General features: G+C 48.6%; 1 protein-coding gene across 3 annotated transcripts in view; it reads left to right on the top strand.

Moving 5' to 3' along the window:
* lekr1 (Leucine-, glutamate- and lysine-rich protein 1) overlaps positions 1-21,058 on the top strand; it is a 437,902-nt gene that overhangs the window by 358,683 nt on the left and 58,161 nt on the right. For all 3 annotated transcript variants that reach the window (XM_072474414.1, XM_072474413.1, XM_072474415.1), the window contains 2 exons: positions 5,345-5,422; positions 5,514-5,717. In XM_072474414.1, the coding sequence (XP_072330515.1) occupies positions 5,345-5,422; positions 5,514-5,717 (282 nt within the window). The remainder of the gene's footprint in view (positions 1-5,344; positions 5,423-5,513; positions 5,718-21,058) is intronic.

A 21,058-nucleotide genomic window follows, 5' to 3' on the forward strand; every position in this document is an offset into this window, starting at 1 on the left:
ACCTGCCGGAGATGGGGCCGGTCCATCCGGAGACCCCCAGCCAGTGCCAGAGCCGGTGCCGTCCAGACGGCAGAGCAGGTGCCCTCCAGGCGGCCAAGCACCAGCCCTCCGCCCGAGACCCAGGAGACCCCAGAGGAGGACACGGATGTTCCGCCACAGCTGTCTCCAACACCCTCCACCACCTTAGAGACTATCACCTCTGTTGGGCACATTAGTGAAGAGGCTCCTGGGACACTATCGGGTGCGCAATATACATCGCATCCGGTACAGCAGGTGGAGGTAGAAGCAGCCAAGGGGCCAGAAGATCGGAATGCAGGCCAGCCCCAGGAATTATCTGACGTCCATATGCATCCCGGGCTCCTGGAACATTCAGTCCCAGCCACAGTGCAGGTGCAGCCAGAAACCCAGGGACTACAAGAGGGGAAGACGGCCGGCTTCTAACACCTGTAGGGGCAGGTGGAGGAGTCCATCCACGTGCAGGTCCCGGTCATGCATGCCATCCAGGCCGACACTGCACGGGTGGCGTCCACGGTGGAGGCAATGCGGGCGATGGTGTCGGATATGGGTCAGAGTGTGCAAGACCTGCGGCATTCAGTGCAGACGGGGTCTGAAGCCGAGGTCAGGTCTGCCCTCTCACAGGCAACCACATGCCAGAGTCATCTGGAGATTGCATCGGTGCTCCTCAGCATGGCCCAGTCACAGCAGGCCAAGGCTGAGAACGCCGGTGGCATTGCCCAGGCTCTGGTTCATGTGGCATAGACACTGGGCAGGGTGGCCCAGTACCAGGGGGAGTTGGCCCAGTCCCAGAGGGAGGTAGCCCAGTCCCAAAGGAAGGTGTCCCAGTCCCAGAGGGATCTGGCCCAGTCACTGGTTGATGTGGCACAGACCCTCAGGGTGGTGGCACAGTCACAGTCGGAGATGGTCCACTCCCTTTGCTCCATGGCCATGAACATGCAGACCCTGGGCGAGACCAGAGTGGGTCTCCAGGACTGGCAGTGCCAGGTGGCGATGGGACCTCTGGGGATGGCTCCGCTCGCACCCTCATCTCATGGAGCCCGGGGGACATCGGGCATCCCGAGGGAGGAGGAGCACAGCAGGCCATCTCCACTCCTACTGTACCATCTGGGGAACCACCTAGACATCATGTTCGGGCCCTTAAGGCCAGAAAGTTAGACACTAGTTGGCACAGGTGCAGGGCAAAGTTGAGTTCTAGCGGCTCTGACCCGTTGTCACTGCCGCCGCAGGCATGTGTCATGGAGGGGTTGTGTGCATGTGGGTGGTTTGGTGATGTGGGAGGTGAGGGGGTGTGGGTCTTGGATGGTGGTGTCCATGCCCCAGGCCAACAACCCCGCTTCCTCCCTAGTTGGTGAACCATGTCACGATGAGGGCGTTGTGTGCGCGCTGGCCCTGGCGATGGCATCGAGCGGCCTCCCGTGCCTGCCCAGGCCCCATGTCCCGCTCATTCTCCCCCTCCCCCCATCCTCCTCGTCGGACGAGGCCTGCCCTTCCTCCTCATCCTTCTCCAGCACATCACCCCTCTGCTGGGACGTATTGTGGAAGACGCAGCAGGCCACCATGATGCGGGCGATCCTCCTAGCCTTGTACTGGAGGGCCCCTACAGAATGGTCCAGGCACCTGAAGCGCATCTTCAGGACTCCAAAACACTGCTCAACCACATGCCTGGTCACTGTATGTGCACCGTTGTTTTGGGTCTCCATGTTGGTTGGTGGCCTCCAGATAGGCGACATCAGCGGGTAACCTCAGTCATCCAGCAGCCAGCCCCGTAGCCGGGGAGGGAGGGGGGAAGGGTGCCGGGGGGGGCCTCAAACATGTCGGGGATCACCGAGTGTGCCAAGATGAGGGAGTCATGCACGCTGCCCGGGTATCGGCCGCAGACGTGCATGATGTGCATCTGGTGGTCGCAGACCAGCTGGATGTTCATGTGGAAGCCCTTTCTGTTGGTGTAGAGCAGCCTGTAATCCGCAGGTGGCTGTCGGGCGACATGCATGCCATCGATCACCTCCTGGACCTGGGCATCCCGACGACGGCAGTGAAAACCGCTGCCCAGGCATCCTGGTGCGTTTGGTCCACATGGTACCGGATGTACTGGTCCGCGTGTGCATATAGGCGTCCGTGACGGCAAGGCTGCACCTGTGCGCCGGTGTCTGTGAGATCACGGGTGTCCTTCCCCATATTCCCCAGAAGCGGGTGTCCTTCCCCATATCCCCGCGGTGCCAGGTGTGCCATCATCTGGCATATGTGTCTCACAGTCCCTCTGCTCAACTGCATTCTCCGTCTGCATGCCCAGCCGGTCCTCGAATGACAGGCGGTTGCGGTACATGCGGAGCCTCATCCAGTGCCTCCTTGGTACTTCCTTCTCCTCGGCCTGTTGGGCGGCTGGCACTCCAGCCTGAGCGGCTGCCACCTGCCCCTCTGCAGCCCGCTCCTCTGCTGCAGCCTCCGTCTCCATTCTGAGCGGCCTCCACTCACGCCGCCACAGGGCATCTTGCAGAGCTGCGGTCATCGCCACGGCGGCCAGCATCGCCGGTTGTTGCCCGAATGCCATTCTCTGCAGGGGATGAAAGGCCAACATGATTTAATGGTGTGTACTCCCGTGCCCATTAGGGTTCCATGGGATACATGGCGGTTCCTTTTGGCACTGCGGGCCTCACCCACACATGCCACCCCACCCCTGCACCCCAGCCCCATCAGTGCCCCCAGTGGGTGGCGGCCGGTTGGGCAGGGTGTTCGGGGGGTGGGGGGGGGGGGGTCACTGTGTAGAACCAGGGGCTGGGGTGGGTGGTCAACAAGATGGCCGCTGTAATGGCGGTCGATGCCTGGGGGGGGGGCTGCCCGGCCGCTTGGCCTGCCCCCCTCTCCCTCCCCTACCCCGCCCCTGGCAGGTGTCATGGTCCTGCCATGGCCAGTACGGCCAGTGTCCGGGCCAGCAGCCTGCAATCACTCCACGCCATTTCCAACCTCCTCTCTCTCGCTCAGCAGCCAGGACGCCAGGTTCACAATTTTTATAACCACAAGTGAACCCCGGTGTCGGGAACTCGGCCCATCGGATGCGGTGAATCGTGGAGGCCCCGGAGCAACGGGTATCAGGCCCGCTAATGATAAACCTACTATACCTGCAGCCCGCGTGGCAAGCACCGCATTTACGCCATTGTCAGGGTGCTGGAGCATTCCGATTTGGCGTCAAACCGCCGCCTACCCCGATTTCGGCATCGGAAGCTATTCTCCGCCCAATCGCGTTTCCCGATTTTGGCGTAGCTAAAGGAGAATCCAGCCCTTTTTTTTGTCTTATTTATTGAGGGATAAATATTGCCATGACACTGGGGAATAACTCTCCTGCTCTAAGCAACATGGTACCATGAGAGGACAGGTGGGGCCTCAGTTTAAAGTCTCATTTGAAAGACAACACCTCGGTCAGTACAACCCTCCCTCAGGACCGAGTGTCAGCTTTGACTTTTCTTTGTCCTTAACCCCTGGAATGGAACTTGAAACTACAACCTTTTGATTTAGAGGCAAGAGAGTGCAGCAACAGAGACACTACAGTATATAATAAGAGGTTCTTAGATACTCCAAAGATGCACTGGGCAATCCCTCTGGGAAGTTCCAAAGTAAGGGTTTATGGCGCAATTGTCCAGACATGCTAACTTCCCCTGAACAATTGCACTGCACTGGGGACCAGCTGCCAAAGCGATCTAAATTGCTACTTTCGGGTGGTTCTGCCAGTAATATGCTAATAGTTGCTGTGAAGGAGTTAGAAAAAATAAAAGCACATCTAACTTCGGTGTAACTACTTTAAACACCCAGACCAAGCCCCTACAACACTCCTGAACCCCCAGGAACTCTCCACACCTCCACAAAGCCCCCCACTACCATTGCCCACTGAGGTGTGTGCCTGGTGTGTGCCTGCGCTGGTGGGGTGGGGATGACAGCTGTGGCGTGACTATTATGGCCACACCTTTGGAGCTCTCTTCCAAGGTGTTCTCATGGGGTGGAGGGCCACCTCGGATAGGCCGGCGCCCCCCAGATGGGCCGGCGCCGTCGGCTGGGAGTCCTGCAGGAGAATGGACATATAGTCGGTGGAAGGTATGGGTCAGTCCGTATGACATTAACAACTCACGCTCGATAGTTCATCTGGGTGGGGGCCAGTGGATTTCTACCTCTACGCCGTGCACTGACCTCCACGCTGGTGACCGATCTGTCTTCTGCCACCCCTGTAACCTCCAGGGCCCATTCCTCATACAGAGTGAGGACCCTGATGTCCAGCACCCCGCCGCCCGTCTGGGCCCTCTCTCAGTTGTGGGCCAACTTCTCCTGCGGGGTCACAGAGGGAGCATCATTAGTTGCACACTTGGTTACTCATGTTGGGAGGGGGGGGTGGGGGGTCGGGGTTGAGGGCTTGGGATTTGTGGGATGGGGCTCTAGGAGTTGGGCTGTGTGGGGGAGATGTAATTTAGGGGGGAGTAATGGAGGCGAGAGTCTGTGGGAGGGGGTGGGGGGGAGGTGCGGTCAGGGGTCTGGTGCAAACTCACCCTGCAGCCTGGTGGAGGTCGTTAATCTTCTTGCTGCATTGGGTGCCAGTTACCCTGGTCCCATTCCCCGAGCTGCCACTTACTCCCAGGCTGTGGCTGACTGTTCTCAACCCCCAGGGAACAGAATACTAGCTCTGGCCTCCACCGCGTCCAAAAGTCATCCGAGGTTGGTGTCACCAAAGTGTGGGGCTGGCCTCTGTGGCGGCATGGCTATGAGTGGGGTTGGCTGTGCAGGAGCAGTTTAGGTGCTGCCGCCATTTATTAGTAGGAGTCTGGCGAGAGTGGTCCCGGGTGAATCAGCCGGTGAACCATGATTTCCGGCGTGAAACCTGTGGGGCCTCGTTAAATGGGCCAAGCAGTGATGGCTTCGCCAGGCTAAGCATCGAGAATCTCACGGCATTTCCTGTTTGCCAATGGTAGGGTGAAGGAAGCAGGGGGCGGCACAGGAGGCCAGAATTGGAGAAAATCCGAGTTCTTAGAGGATTATGCCAGGCTTTCAAATTCGACTCCTGGGGATTGCCATTCACTCCTGGTTTCCTGCCAGGAATTAAAATCTGGGGCGTCATTCTCCGCCGGCGGGAGTCTCCGTTTTTCCGGCGCCCGGGGGTTTCCCGACGGCGTGGGGCTGCCCCACAATGGGAAACCCCATTGACCGGCCGGTGTTACGGAGACTCCCGCCGGCCGGTCGGGGCAGAAATGTGGCGGGGCGGGTAGGAGAATTTCGCCCCTGGTCTCTAATTTTGGTCTGGTGCTTATTTAAAAATAATTTAATCATCATTGTTTGCATATCCACACAGAAATAAATCAAGGGAAGCGGCAGATCTCCTCTCAAACATAACAAAACTGGAGTGTGCACATGAAGAGGGAGAATCCAAGTAAGCAATCGGGTTTAATTTGCTATTGTGCAATACTACTGATATGCCCAGAAGATAATTTCAACTACTAATATTCTTTCTATTATCACAGACATCATAAAGAAATGAAAGAAAAAGAGGACCAATTGCTGCTTTGTGAAAAAAAGTGTAAGAGTTTAGAAGAACAGCTGGAAGCAAAAGTTCGCAAGGAGTCAGAAATACAAAACCGATCGTCACATTCACTAAATGAATTACTGACTCTAAAAACTGCCCTAAGTGAGGCAGAAGAGAAACTAGCTGCATTGAAACAAGAGAGGTAAAAATTGGATGATGTTGCTGTAACAAAGGAATGAAATGAAAAATAAGCATTCAGATCATGATCTGTCTCTCTTCCAATGCAAATAACCTCAACCGTGGTGCCTCCCCTCCTCCCCTGTAATATCTTCCATGGGATTCGAATGTCTATTCAATTTTCTATCCATCAAGCTACCTATCTATTGTAAAACATCCTAAAGAGACCGCAAAAACAGTATGATTTTATTTCCACTCCAGAAGCCACAAAACTTGGCATGCCCTAGAGTTCAGCAACAATTTTTACCTTGGAGGTGGGAATCGTGAATCGGGCCATTTCTAATATTGTGATCCTACCTGGTAGAGCCTTCCCCCACTATATTCGTGGTGGGACTGAGCTGGAATTGGTGCTGCCATCTCCTGAAGTAGGCCCAAGGCAGAAAGAGAGAGGAGTGAATGACGAGGCGGGCAGGATAAAAGGCTCACCTGCGTACACTGGAAATCAGCCCAGTTCTGGAGATAAGCCTCGTAACCCAGACTCCATATGTTTCCTCACCCTGATGCCTCCTAAAGGCACCCATATACCCCATCACCCACATAATTATTATAAGGTCCGGAAAGGAGTCCACACCGAGTCAAAAAAGTTGAATCAAAAGGAAAAAATGTTTAATGCAACAGAACAAGAGTACAGACCTTTACTACCAGAGACAGCTCCCAGTTCATGGCAGTCTGGTTTTATACAGGATGTAGAGGGGGGTGCCCCTCCCCTCCCCATAGTCCTTTGGGAATATCATCCCCCTAGTCTGATAAGTACTCCATGACCTGCTTAAGGTTTTCATTAGTGTCCCGTGACCTGCTTAAGACCATGTTATGACAACAACCCATACCCCATATAATGCCTTCACACCATGTCCCCTCACCCCCCCCCCCCCCATGGCTCCTCAACACATGACCCCCTCTATACCCACTCACCCCCATGCCCCCATATCACCTTTCAACCTTCCTATAACCACTATGTGCAGAACTCATAAGCCATAGAATAACATTGGGAAGTCTTTGAGATGCTCATACAACTGTGAAAATAAACAGGAACTCATAAGATGCTTCCAGAAACACTATTCTCTTAGGGTGCCATAAAACTGTCAATTGAAATATACTCAGTCCCCTTGACAGCTGTGCCAACAAGCTGTGTCAACAACCGCTGCTGAGAAGAATTAATTGTGGGTTTGGAGCTCAGTCAAGCATTCCCAATGAAATTGCATTGCACATGTATCAACAAAAGCTCCAGATCTGAATACATTAAATTCTTAAAAATTGTTTGAAGAACTCAAGCTATCCGTTCAAGCTTTTAATCAGTGCAACATACCTGAGCTGATATTAAATGAAAAGACATAAGCACAGGGATCAATTGCCACAGTAAAATCTACATTACAATATTGTTATTCAGTATTGCAAAAGAGCACTTTATCCAATAGATAAATGACTCTAATGCATCTGGGATCTTCTCTACTTTCACAATGCAGGTCATTTTAATGGTCACTTACCCTTTAAGAACAAAGTCCTATCATTAATCACTGCACTAAAAACATATTTAACTTATCATGCAGAATTGAATTATGACTTGGGAAGTTGGCAACACTTTTTGAACTTACCTGTCAAAAGGTTCCTGACTCCAGATCAGAGTTCATCCATTGTTCACGACACCTCTAAACTACTGTGAACCATCTCACCTTCAAAAGCTGACACAATTCCATCAAAATTGTAAGGGATCTAAAATGCTCATTTTTGCAATGGAATCGGCAATGTCAGGACTACTGTATGCAAGCACCCTTCTCCCACAATCTTCAAGATTTACGGCAATGGGAATAGGGGCGAGAATCGAGGAATCGGGTCCTTCCCACAATTTTTAAAGCACAACCATTGTGGGTTGGTCCTGCACTGGGATGGGCCCAAGAGGTCTAGTGGAACTGATACCTACAGGCTACTGTATTTAAATGGCCATAGAAAGCTGTTGTGCCTCGTCATAACAAGAGTAATAAACTCTAACATGAACCACTTGGTAACAGCAGAGTACTTTTATTTGAAGCAAAAGATAGTCAGGCATAGTATACCAAACAGCAATCTAACACTAAGAATCAAAGACAAAGCTCACTGTGATTGTTTTGGGGATAAAGTAATATTCTGGCATCTGTGTAGTTATTAAAGTCTGTGTGCCAGTGTTACTTTTTTTCTTTACCTTAGCACAAAGCATGTGCTCATTTTTACTATAGAAAATGATGCCTGATGATTGACTGGCATTCATCCATACAACTTGCATCTCCATATCTCTTAACTAGAAGGGCCCACGAGAACGCTACAAATGGTGAGATTCAGTCAAAGTTTTGTGTCTTTGGTTTGTTTCTTCACCAATCCCTTCTCTTTTCAATAAACATTGCCATGTATCCATGTCAGTTCTCAGACATGAGCTTATGTTAAACCATTATCTTTGCCAAGCATCAGAAAACGTATAAAAACATATACTATGCTATCAAAGTATCTTATTGATCATTGAATACAGGCTTCTAGGTGAAATCGCAAGTTGCAAATTTCACAATTTCCTGCTTAAACTCATTGAATAATTAGTAATGATTAGTAGCATTAAGTAGAATTTTGAGACTGTCTTTCTAGGATGGAGAATCTAATTTGAAATGAGTCTTGGACCTTTTCACGTTGATAAATTGTAACAATTACATATATCATTTAGTTATAATTTCTGGAATACAATTTGAAAAACTCCTTTGTGTAAACCTGGGGCTATTCTCCAACCAAAGTCAAATTTATTAAAATTGATTAACTTATACTATGCTGCAAACCTTTTGCAATTGATTGCATTATATGGAAACATGTTCTACCTCAAACAAATTTCCTCTCTTACTGATTGGGTGACACACAAATTTATTCTTTGAGATTCAATCTTTGTTTTTAGAATGGTAGAAGATTCGTCAAGTGCAGCAACCAATTGCTATAAAATCCAAGTTCATTTGTTTGCTTTTCGTGCTTTTCGTTCAGTAGCTAGTGTCAAACCCAGCAAGCCAGTAGTAACAGCAGGTCGAGAGGCTTTTTAAAAAATATATTTTTATTAGAATTTTCCAATTTTAACAATTTAGCAATTAGACATATAAAACAAATAATATTGACAGAATGAGACAGTTCTTATGGACAATTTACATGTTCTGCTTGCATCGGCCCTTTCCGTCCCTTGCTCCGCCCCCCCACTCCTCCTCCTATTGTTAATCGGGCTCCATCTTGGCCCCTTCTTCTGCCATGGGTGTTGTAATCTTTCTTTCATTTTGTAATTGTTGCTGTTGCCCCTATGGCTTTGTTCGAAGCAGTTCTCTGCACCTCCCTCGCTCTTTTCCCTCGTCCCCTCCTGATATATCCCTAGGTTCCTTCCTTGCAGCCCCCAACCCCCTTGTGTAATCCTGTCTGCCCTCATTGGTTCCCCCTCCTGCCCCCTTCCCTTTCTAATCGCTATGGTTTCAAACAGATCTTGGAACAGGTTGATGAATTGCCCCCATGCTTTATGGAAGCCCTTGTCCGACCCTCGGATGGCGTATTTGATCTTCTCCATGTGGAGAAATTCCAACAGGTCTGTCAGCCAGACTACAGCTGTGGGTGGCACTGCTGATCACTAGCCGAGCAGGATTCTCCGCCGTGCAATTAGGGAAGCAAAAATAAGGGCATCAGCCCTCTTCCCAGTATATAGTTCCAACACCCCAAAGACTGCCACTCTCGAGCATGGCTCCACCCTCACCCGCACAACCTTGAAAAAGTTGTCCAGACCCCGACAAGTCTGGGGGAAGGTTGGCCTAGCCTCCCTGCCACCATTCACACTTGACCTCCACCTCCGGGAAGAACCTGCTCATTCGCGTTCTGGTTAGGTGTGCTCTGTGCACCAGTTTAAACTTCATGTGGCTTAGCCTTGCGCAGGATGAGGTGGAGTTGGCAGCACGGTAGCATTGTTGATATCACAATTGCTTCACAGTTCCAGGGTCCCAGGTTCAATTCTGGCTTGGGTCACTGTCTGTGCGGCGTCTGCACATCTTCCCCGTGTGTGCGTGGGTTTTCTCCGAGTGCTCCGGTTTCCTCCCATAGTCCAAAGATGTGCAGGTTAGGTGGATTGGCCATGATAAATTGCCCTTAGTGTCCAAAATTGCCCTTAGTGTTGGGTGGGGTTACTGGGTTATGGGGATAGGGTGGAGTTGTTGACCTTGGGTAGGGTGCTCTTTCCAAGAGACGGTGCAGACTCGATGGGCTGAATGACCTCCTTCTGCACTGTAAATTCTATGATAACCTATGATTCTTAGTGCTTTGCATGTTAGGGGCTGGTTTAGCACAGGGCTAAATAGCTGACTTTTAAAGCAGACCAAGGCAGGCCAGCAGCGCGGGTTCAATTCCCATGCCCGCCTCCCCGAATTCAGGCGCCGGAATGTAGCAACTAGGGGCTTTTCACAGTAACTTCATTTAAAGCCTACTTGTGACAGTAAGCGACAGTCATTTCATTTCATTTCGCTCCAGAGTCCACACTCAACTTCTATCCCAAGTTCGCCCTCCCATTTCTGTCTTGCTCCATCCAGTGATGTTCTCACCCTTTCTAAAAATCATCCATAAATGTGCCTGCAGTTTCCTTTCTCCATACTGTTCATGTCCAGCAGTTCATCCAGCATTATGTCTCTTGGGGCCCGACGGTACGTCTTCGTCTCTGTAGTGATATCATGGTTGAGTTGTAATCCACCGACTGACCACTAAGAGTCTCATTAGTATATAAGTGAATGTTAGAGTCAGGTGACCCCTCAGACTGGCTGGTGGAAGCTGAAGAGAGAGGTTGCTTGTGCTTGATCTTACTGTTATTCATCTGTTGTTTTGTACATAGTTTACCCACAGTTAATGTTAATAAATCATTTATAGCTTTAGCTACAAGTGTTCCTGTATTATAAATCAGGCCATCTGACAAGAACAACAAAGAACAAAGAACAAAGAAATGTACAGCACAGGAACAGGCCCTTCGGCCCTCCAAGCCCGTGCCGACCATACTGCCCGACTAAACTACAATCTTCTACACTTCCTGGGTCCGTATCCCTCTATTCCCATCCTATTCATATATTTGTCAAGATGCCCCTTAAATGTCACTATCGTCCCTGCTTCCACTACCTCCTCCGGTAGTGAGTTCCAGGCACCCACTACCCTCTGCGTAAAAAACTTGCCTCGTACATCTACTCTAAACCTTGCCCCTCTCACCTTAAACCTATGCCCCCTAGTAATTGACCCCTCTACCCTGGGGAAAAGCCTCTGACTATCCACTCTGTCTATGCCCCTCATAATTTTGTATACCTCTATCAGGTCGCCCCTCAACCTCCTTCGTTCCAGTGAGAACAAACCGAGTTTATTCAACCTCTCCTCATAGCTAATGCCCTCCATACCAGGCAACATTCTGGTAAATCTCTTCTGCACCCTCTCTAAAGCCTCCACATCCTTCTGGTAGTGTGGCGACCAGAATTGAACACTATACTCCAAGTGTGGCCTAACTAAGGTTCTATACAGCTGCAACATGACTTGCCAATTCTTATACTCAATGCCCCAGCCAATGAAGGCAAGCATGCCGTATGCCTTCTTGACTACCTTCTCCACCTGTGTTGCCCCTTTCAATGACCTGTGGACCTGTACTCCTAGATCTCTTTGACTTTCAATACTCTGGAGGGTTCTACCATTCACCGTATATTCCCTACCTGCATTAGACCTTCCAAAATGCATTACCTCACATTTGTCCGGATTAATCTCCATCTGCCATCTCTCCGCCCAAGTCTCCAGACAATCTAAATCCTGCTGTATCCTCAGACAGTCCTCATCGCTATCCGCAATTCCACCAACCTTTGTGTCGTCTGCAAACTTACTAATCGGACCAGTTACATTTTCCTCCAAATCATTTATATATACTTCAAAGAGCAAAGGTCCCAGCACTGATCCCTGTGGAACACCACTGGTCACAGCCCTCCAATTAGAAAAGCATCCCTCCATTGCTACCCTCTGCCTTCTATGGCCTAGCCAGTTCTGTATCCACCTTGCCAGTTCACCCCTGATCCCGTGTGACTTCACCTTTTGTACTAGTCTACCATGAGGGACCTTGTCAAAGGCCTTACTGAAGTCCATATAGACAACATCTACTGCCCTACCTGCATCAATCATCTTAGTGACCTCCTCGAAAAACTCTATCAAGTTAGTGAGACATGACCTCCCCTTCACAAAACCGTGCTGCCTCTCACTAATACGTCCATTTGCTTCCAAATGGGAGTAGATCCTGTCTCGAAGAATTCTCTCCAGTAATTTCCCTACCACTGAAGTAAGGCTCACCGGCCTGTAGTTCCCGGGATTATCCTTGCTACCCTTTTTAAACAGAGGAACAACATTGGCTATTCTCCAGTCCTCCGGGACATCCCCTGAAGACAGCGAGGATCCAAATATTTGTGTCAAGGCCTCAGCAATTTCCTCTCCAGCCTCCTTCAGTATTCTGGGGTAGATCCCATCAGGCCCTGGGGACTTATCTACCTTAATATTTTTTAAGACACCCAACACCTCGTCTTTTTGGATCACAATGTGACCCAGGCTATCTACACCCCCTTCTCCAGACTCAACATCTACCAATTCTTTCTCTTTGGTGAATACTGATGCAAAGTATTCATTTAGTACCTCGCCCATTTCATCTGGCTCCACACATAGATTCCCTTGCCTATCCTTCAGTGGGCCAACCCTTTCCCTGGCTACCCTCTTGCTTTTTATGTACGTGTAAAAAGCCTTGGGATTTTCCTTAACCCTATTTGCCAATGCCTTTTCATGACCCCTTCTAGCCCTCCTGACTCCTTGCTTAAGTTCCTTCCTACTTTCCTTATATGCCACACAGGCTTCGTCTGTTCCCAGCCTTTTAGCCCTGACAAATGCCTCCTTTTTCTTTTTGACGAGGCCTACAATATCACTCGTCATCCAAGGTTCCCGAAAATTGCCGTATTTATCTTTCTTCCTCACAGGAACATGCCTGTCCTGTATTCCTTTCAACTGACACTTGAAAGCCTCCCACATGTCAGATGTTGATTTGCCCTCAAACATCCACCCCCAATCTATGTTCTTCAGTTCCCGCCTAATATTGTTATAATTAGCCTTCCCCCAATTTAGCACATTCATCCTCGGACCACTCTTATCCTTGTCCACCAGTACTTTAAAACTTACTGAATTGTGGTCACTGTTACCGAAATGCTCCCCTACTGAAACATCTACCACCTGGCTGGGCTCATTCCCCAATACCAGGTCCAGTACCGCCCCTTCCCTAGTTGGACTGTTTACATATTGTTTTAAGAAGCCATCCTGGATGCTCCTTACAAACTCCACCCCGTCTAAGCCCCTCGCACTAAGTGAGTCCCAGTCAATATTGGGGAAGTTGAAGTCTCCCATCACCACAACCCTGTTGTTTTTACTCTTTTCCAAAATCTGTCTACCTATCTGCTCCTCTATCTCCCGCTGGCTGTTGGGAGGCCTGTAGTATACCCCCAACATTGTGACTGCACCCTTCTTATTCCTGATCTCTACCCATATAGCCTCACTGCCCTCTGAGGTGTCCTCTCGCAGTATAGCTGTGATATCCTCCCGAACAAGTAGCGCAACTCCGCCTCCCCTTTTACATCCCCCTCTATCCCGCCTGAAACATCTAAATCCTGGAACGTTTAGCTGCCAATCCTGCCCTTCCCTCAACCAGGTCTCTGTAATGGCAACAACATCATAGTTCCAAGTAGTAATCCAAGCTCTAAGTTCATCTGCCTTACCCGTAATGCTCCTTGCATTAAAACATATGCACTTCAGGCCACCAGACCCGCTGTGTTCAGCAACTTCTCCCCGTCTGCTCTGCCTCAGAGCCACACTGTCCCTATTCCCTAGTTCTCCCTCAATGCTCTCACCTTCTGACCTATTGCTCCCGTGCCCACCCCCCTGCCATACTAGTTTAAACCCTCCCGTGTGACACTAGCAAACCTCGCGGCCAGGATATTTATGCCTCTCCGGTTTAGATGCAACCCGTCCATCTTATACAGGTCACACCTGCCCCGGAAGAGCTCCCAGTGGTCCAGATAACGGAAACCCTCCCTCCTACACCAGCTGTTTAGCCACGTGTTTGTCTGCTCTATCTTCCTATTTCTAGCCTCACTGGCACGTGGCACAGGGAGTAATCCCGAGATTACAACCCTTGAGGTCCTGTCTTTTAACTTTCTGCCTAGCTCCCTGAACTCCTGCTGCAGGACCTCATGCCCCTTCCTGCCTATGGCGTTAGTACCAATATGTACAACGACCTCTGCCTGTTTGCCCTCCCCCTTCAGGATTCCCTCTACCCGTTCGGAGACATCCTGGACCCTGGCACCAGGGAGGCAACATACCATCCTGGAGTCTCTTTCACGTCCACAGAAGCGCCTATCTGTGCCCCTGACTATAGAGTCCCCTATTACTATTACTCTACTGCGCTTTGACCCTCCCTTCTGAACATCAGAGCCAGCCGTGGTGCCACTGGCAGAACATTACAGTCTCCTTGTGGAGAAAGTTTTTTATTTATAAATGTCTCAGCTCCTATCCGCTCGGTAGCTCCAATCTTTCTGTCAACTCGTCTAGGGTTGCGAATCTGTCTCCCATGTAAAAGTTCCTGTTTGTCAGCGTGCCTCCTCCCCCCCCCCCCCCCCACCCCTCCCACCATCCCTAATCCTGTCTCCACTTCTTAAAAGTGACGTCCTGTATGGCTGGTGGGAATTTGTGGTTACCGCAGAATGGGGACCATGGTGGACATCTCGATTAAGCTGCAGTGCTGTCTCATCTGGTTCCACCTTTTTAATGTAGCTATCACCACAGGGCTGGACGTGTATTTTGCTGGGGGAAGGGTGGGGGGTGGGAGCGCTGCCATAGCGAGGGCTCGGACGGTCGTTCCATCACAGGAGGTCTCCTCCAGCCTCACCCATTCCATGCTTGGTTCTGTTACCATCCACTCACTCTCGCGGCTGTGGCTGCCCAGTGGTAGTATTGCACCTTCGGAAGGGCTGGGTCGCCCATTTTTCTTCTTCTCTGCAGTGTAGTCTTGGGGATTCTTGGATTCCTTCCCGCCCCACACACACACAAACACCACGGTCATTTTATCTATTTCTTGGAAAAAGGCCTTGGGGATGAAGATCAGTATGGATCTAAACAGGAAGAGAGAACCTTGGCAGTACGTTCATCTTGATCGTCTGCAGCCTCCCTGCCAGGGAGAGCGGGAGTGCATCCCATCTCTGCAGGTCCTTTTGGCTTCCTCCGCCAGACTGGTCAGATTCCATTTGTGGATCCATGTCCAGTCGTGGCCTATTGGGGCTTCAATTGCCAGGGCGAACAGGAGCGGGGACAGAGTGGGTATCCCTGCCTTGTGCCTCTGTGCAGCTGGAAGTATTCAGAGCTGGTGCCGTTGGTCCGAATGCTCTCCTTGAGAGCTTTGTACAGGAGTTTCACCCACGAGCTGAACCCCCCTAGCCTTGCACTCGACTCTGCCGAAGATCTTTTCTGCATCCAGGGAGATGATCACCTCCAGTGTGCTCCCCAGATTGGGTCTGTATCACATTCAGCAGCAGTCTGATATTCGCAAGTTGCTGTCTACCCTTGACAAAGCTCATCTGGTGTCCTGCGACCACCTCTGGTATGCAGTTCTCCAGTCTCTTGGCTAGAACTTTCATGAGTATTTTCTTATCTACGTTGAGCAGCGAAATGTGTCTATATGATCCGCATTGCGTCGTGTTTTTGTCTTTCTTGGGTATCAGCAATATAGTGAGTGGCCTGTGTTAGTGAAGGAGGCGCAGGGTGCCCCTCGCAATCAAGTCTGCGAACATCTCCCATAAGTGAGAGGCCAGAGCTGGTGCAAATTTTTTATAGAAGTCTGGCAGAAACCAATCGGGTCCTGGTGCCTTCTCCGCCTGCATGGAGCTGATGCTCTCCATGGTACGGGCATGAAGCACAGTCCCGTTCAATAGCGTGGTCATTCTCAGCACTACAAGTGCTGGGAAACAACCACTAAATGTGCCCAAAACAGTACCCTGTTTCATTTCCATTAAATCGTGCCCCATATTTCTGTTTTTTCTACCAAAGTGGGTAACTTCACATTTCTTCACACTGTCTTCCATCTGCCAGATTTTTGCCCATTCACTTAGCCTCTCCAAATCCGCTGAAGTGTTTTTGCATCCTCCTCACAACTCACGCTTTCACCTAGTTTTGTGTCATCTGCAAACTTGGAAATATTGCATTTAATCCTCAAATCCAAATCATAGATATAGATTGTGAATAGCTGGGGCCCTTGCACTGATCCTTCTGGTATCCTGCCCAGTCACAGCCTGGTAACCTGAAAATTAGCCATTTACTCTTACTTTTTTCTGTCCATTAGGCAGCTCTCAATCCCTGCCAGTATATTCCCCCCAATCCCATGTGCTCTAATTTTATTTACTCCTTTGTGGAACCTATCAAAAGCTTTCTGAAAATCTAATTGTACCACGTCCACTGGTTCCCCCTTATCTATTATGCTAGATACATCCTCAAAAAACTCCAACAGGTTTGTTAAACTGATTTCCCTTCCACACATCCATGTCAACTCTGCCTAATCCTATCATTATTTTTGAAGTGTCTTGTTATCACATCCTTTGTTATAGATTATAGCATTTTCCCTATGACTTATGCTAGGCTAACAGGCCTGTAGTTCCCTGATTTATCTTTCCCTTCATTCTTAAATAGGTGGGGAGAGGGCGGAAGAGAGAGTGGGGGGGTGGTGGTGGTTACATTTGATACACCTTGAAATCTGCAGGAACCATTCCAGAGACTATAGATTTTTGAAAGGCAACCACCAATGCACCAATACTATCTTTACAGCCACCTCTTTCAACACTCTGGAATGTCAATCATCAGTTCCAGAGGATTTAGTGACTTTAAATCCCATTAGTTTCTCTCGTACTGTTCTGCTAATAGTAATATTGTTCAGATTCTTGGTTACACTAATCCCTTGATCTCTGTTATTTCTCAGAGTCTTTTTGTATTTTCCTCCAAGAAGACAGACACAAAGTATGTCCTAGCTTCTCTGTAATTTCCCTACTCTTCATGGACCCTCACTTGTTTTTGCTAATCTCTTCGTTTTTCCATACCTTTATAGTCTGATTTTATGTTTTTGGCTCGTTTACTCTAATTCTTTTTTCCCTCATTTATTGGCCCTCTTTTGCAAAATTCTAAAATTACCCAATCCTCAGGCGTACCTTTTTTGTGGCAACTTTATGCACCTCTTCCTTTGTTCTAATGCAATACTTGATTACACATGTTAGCCAGAGTTGAATAACTTTCCTTTCTGGGTTTTTGTGCATTAAAGGAATGCATTTTCGCTGTCAATTTTGTATTAGTTCTTTAAATATTATCCAATGCCTATCTACCATTATACCCTTTAACATAGTTTCCCAATCCATCATAGCTAACGTGCCCCTCATACCTTCATGATTTACTTTGCTTAAATTTAAGACCCCAGTTTCTGATTAAATTACATCACTTTCAAACTGAATATAAAATTCTACCATGTTATGATCACTCTTTGTTAAAGGCTCTTTTACAACAGGATTATCAATAGACTCTTTTTCATTGCACAATCCTAGATCTAAAATAACCCATTCCTAGTTGGTCAATCTACTGCTCTAGAAAATCATCTCGCATACATTACAAGAATTTGTCCCCCACAACATTAGTACTAATTAGTTTTACCCAGTCTATATATAGATTGAAATCCCCCAATTGTATTACCCTTGTTCACATGCACCTCTAATTTCCTGATTCATACTGTGATTTACATTATAACTGTTGTTTGGTGGCCTTTAAATAACTCCCACCAATATTTGTTGCCTCTTGCCTTTTCTTAGTTCCACTCAAACTGATTCTATATCTTAATCTTTAGAACTGAGATCCTCTCTCACTATCATCCGGACTGGCTACAAAAGAATCCTCAGCTACAGTACTAATGTCCTCTAATTAACAGAGATAACCACCACCCTTGCCCCAGCTTCCTGTCCTTCCTGAATGTCAGGTACCTTTGCGTGTTCAGGTCCGAGCTTTGATTTCCTTATAGCCATGTCTCTACAATGGCTATCAGATCCTACATAAGAATTTTTATGTGAGTTGACAATTCATCTGTTTTATTGTAAATGCTGCGGGCATTCAGATACAGAGCCCTTGATTCAGTATTTTTTACTCCATTTTCAAACTTTGACCCTATCTTCCGGCACACTCTTAAATTTGCAATCACTGTCGCTTCCTGCTATGCACTATCATTACTTTTATTGCTACCTTGATAAGACCATAAGACATAGGAGCAGAATTATGCCACTTGGCCCATCAAGTCTGCTCCGTCATTCAATCATGGCTGATATTTTCTCATCCCCATTCTCCTGCCTTCTCCCCATAATCCCTGATCCCCTTATTAATCAAGAATCTATCTATCTCTGTCTTAAAGACACTCAGTGAATTGGCCTCCACAGCCTTCTGCGGCAAAGAGTTCCACAGATTCACCACCCTCTGGCTGAAGAAATTCCTTCTCATCGCCGTTTTAAAGGATCGTCCCTTTAATCTGAGATGGTGTCCTCTGGTTCTAGTGTTTCCTACAAGTGGAAACATCCTCTCCACATCCACCCTTTCCAGGCGTCACAGTATCTTGTACGTTTCAATAAGATCCCCTCTCAACTTTCTAAACTCCAACGAGGAGAGACCCAGTGTTCTCAAATGTTCCTCATATGACAAGTTCTTCATTCCAGGGATCATTCTTGTGAACCTCCTCTGGATCTTTTCCAAGGCCAGTACATCCTTCCTTAGATATGGGGCCCAAAACTGCTCACAATACTCCAAATGGGGTCTGACCAGAGCCTTATACAGCCTCAGAAGTACATCCCTGGTCTTGTATTCTAGCCCTCTTGACATGAATGCTAACATTGCATTTGCCTTCTTAAATGCTGACTGAACCTGCACATTAACCTTAAGAGAATCGTGATCGAGTACAAGGCATGTCATCTGACTGGGACTCAGATTCCTGGCCTCCAGCAATACTCAAGTGCCAGCAGCCTTGGACATCTCTGCTTTTGCCTGCTGTGGATCTGTAAGAGTGGTGAGTGCACCAGATTGTAACCCCCAACAAGAATTAGGTCCCGTCAAGATTTGTGTTTGTGTGCCATGGAGGGTTTCTCTGTGCCAGTGGCGGGAAAGGTGAGTGCTGTGACAGTTCTTCGACATTGGGGTCCATGAATCCCTCCTCTGTGCCGGTGTCATGGCTGGAGTTGAAGAACTGGCTGGCGGACTCCCTGGAATGCTTCCCAGACATGCCTGCAAAAGAAAGATGAGATCATTAGCACGTGGCAGGAGCCTTTAGAAACAGGAGACGTAACTCACAGTATTGTTGTCCGATTGATGTTGCAATGCTGCATCCTCACTTGGTTTATCTCTGCCAACCTCATAATCAGCACAGGAGTGGCTGATGCCCTACCCGGCTAGCTGTCCTCGAAGCTCCTGAGGACTTCCATTATGGCATCTCTCCGCCCGTCTGGAATCTCCCTTGTGAGTCATTTTTTCTGCATGAAAACAGGCGGAGAGAATGTAAGCAAGATGCATGTCAGGGCAGATGATAATGATGCCTGGCTTGTCTGGACCAGTAAGGTGATGAGGACATGACTCGCAGGGGAGATGAATATGTGTGAGAGTGAGTAGTGGTGTCCCTTGAGTTATCAGTGAGATCCCTGTGCGTGTGTAATGGGTATGTGAGTGTGTGCGCTGACAGTGCTGAGAAGAGTAAATTACCCTGGAGAATGGAGAAGACCATTCATAGTCTTCCTGCACTGGGTGGCCGTCCTCTTCTACAGGACATTGGAATTCAAGACCACTGCCACTGCTCCCAGGTTGGGTTAGTGGCCTTGATGGCTGTTTTGTTTTCTGGAGCACGGGTACAGAATATCACATAGGGTCTCTACAGCATCAAGCAGTCTCTCCATTAAGGCATCTGAAAACCTGGGAGCGGATTTCTTGGCAGCATCATAGAACATAGAACATAGAAAATACAGCACAGAACAGGCCCTTCGGCCCACGATGTTGTGCCGAACCTTTGTCCTAGATTAATCATAGATTATCATTGAATTTACAGTGCAGAAGGAGGCCATTCGGCCCTTTGAGTCTGCACCGGCTCTTGGAAAGAGCACCCTACCCAAACTCAACACCTTCACCCAACACCAAGGGCAATTTGGACATGAAGGGCAATTTATCATTGGCCAATTCACCTAACCTGCACATCTTTGGATTGTGGGAGGAAACCGGAGCACCCAGAGGAAACCCACGCAGACACGGGGAGGACGTGCAGACTCCGCACAGTCAGTGACCCAAGCCGGAATCGAACCTGGGACCCTGGAGCTGTGAAACAATTGTGCTATCCACAATGCTACCGTGCTGCCCTTGAGAACAAATAAATCTACACTATATCATTTAACCGTAATCCATGTACCTATCCAATAGCTGCTTGAAGGTCCCTAATGTTTCCGACTCAACTACTTCCACAGGCAGTGCATTCCATGCCCCCACTACTCTCTGGGTAAAGAACCTACCTCTGATATCCCTCCTATATCTTCCACCTTTCACCTTAAATTTATGTCCCCTTGTAATGGTTTGTTCCACCCGGGGAAAAAGTCTCTGACTGTCTATCTATTCCCCTGATCATCTTATAAACCTCTATCAAGTCGCCCCTCATCCTTCTCCGTTCTAATGAGAAAAGGCCTAGCACCCTCAACCTTTCCTCGTAAGACCTACTCTCCATTCCAGGCAACATCCTGGTAAATCTTCTTTGCACCTTTTCCAAAGCTTCCACATCCTTCCTAAAATGAGGCGACCAGAACTGTACACAGTACTCCAAATGTGGCCTTACCAAAGTTTTGTACAGCTGCATCATCACCTCACGGCTCTTAAATTCAATCCCTCTGTTAATGAACGCGAGCACACCATAGGCCTTCTTCACAGCTCTATCCACTTGAGTGGCAACTTTCAAAGATGTATGAACATAGACCCCAAGATCTCTCTGCTCCTCCACATTGCCAAGAACTCTACCGTTAACCCTGTATTCCGCATTCATATTTGTCCTTCCAAAATGGACAACCTCACACTTTTCAGGGTTAAACTCCATCTGCCACTTCTCAGCCCAGCTCTGCATCCTATCTATGTCTCTTTGCAGCCGACAACAGCCCTCCTTACTATCCACAACTCCACCAATCTTCGTATCATCTGCAAATTTACTGA

The sequence above is a fragment of the Scyliorhinus torazame genome, chromosome 14, assembly GCF_047496885.1.
Source record: "Scyliorhinus torazame isolate Kashiwa2021f chromosome 14, sScyTor2.1, whole genome shotgun sequence".
Lineage (NCBI taxonomy): Eukaryota > Metazoa > Chordata > Chondrichthyes > Carcharhiniformes > Scyliorhinidae > Scyliorhinus > Scyliorhinus torazame.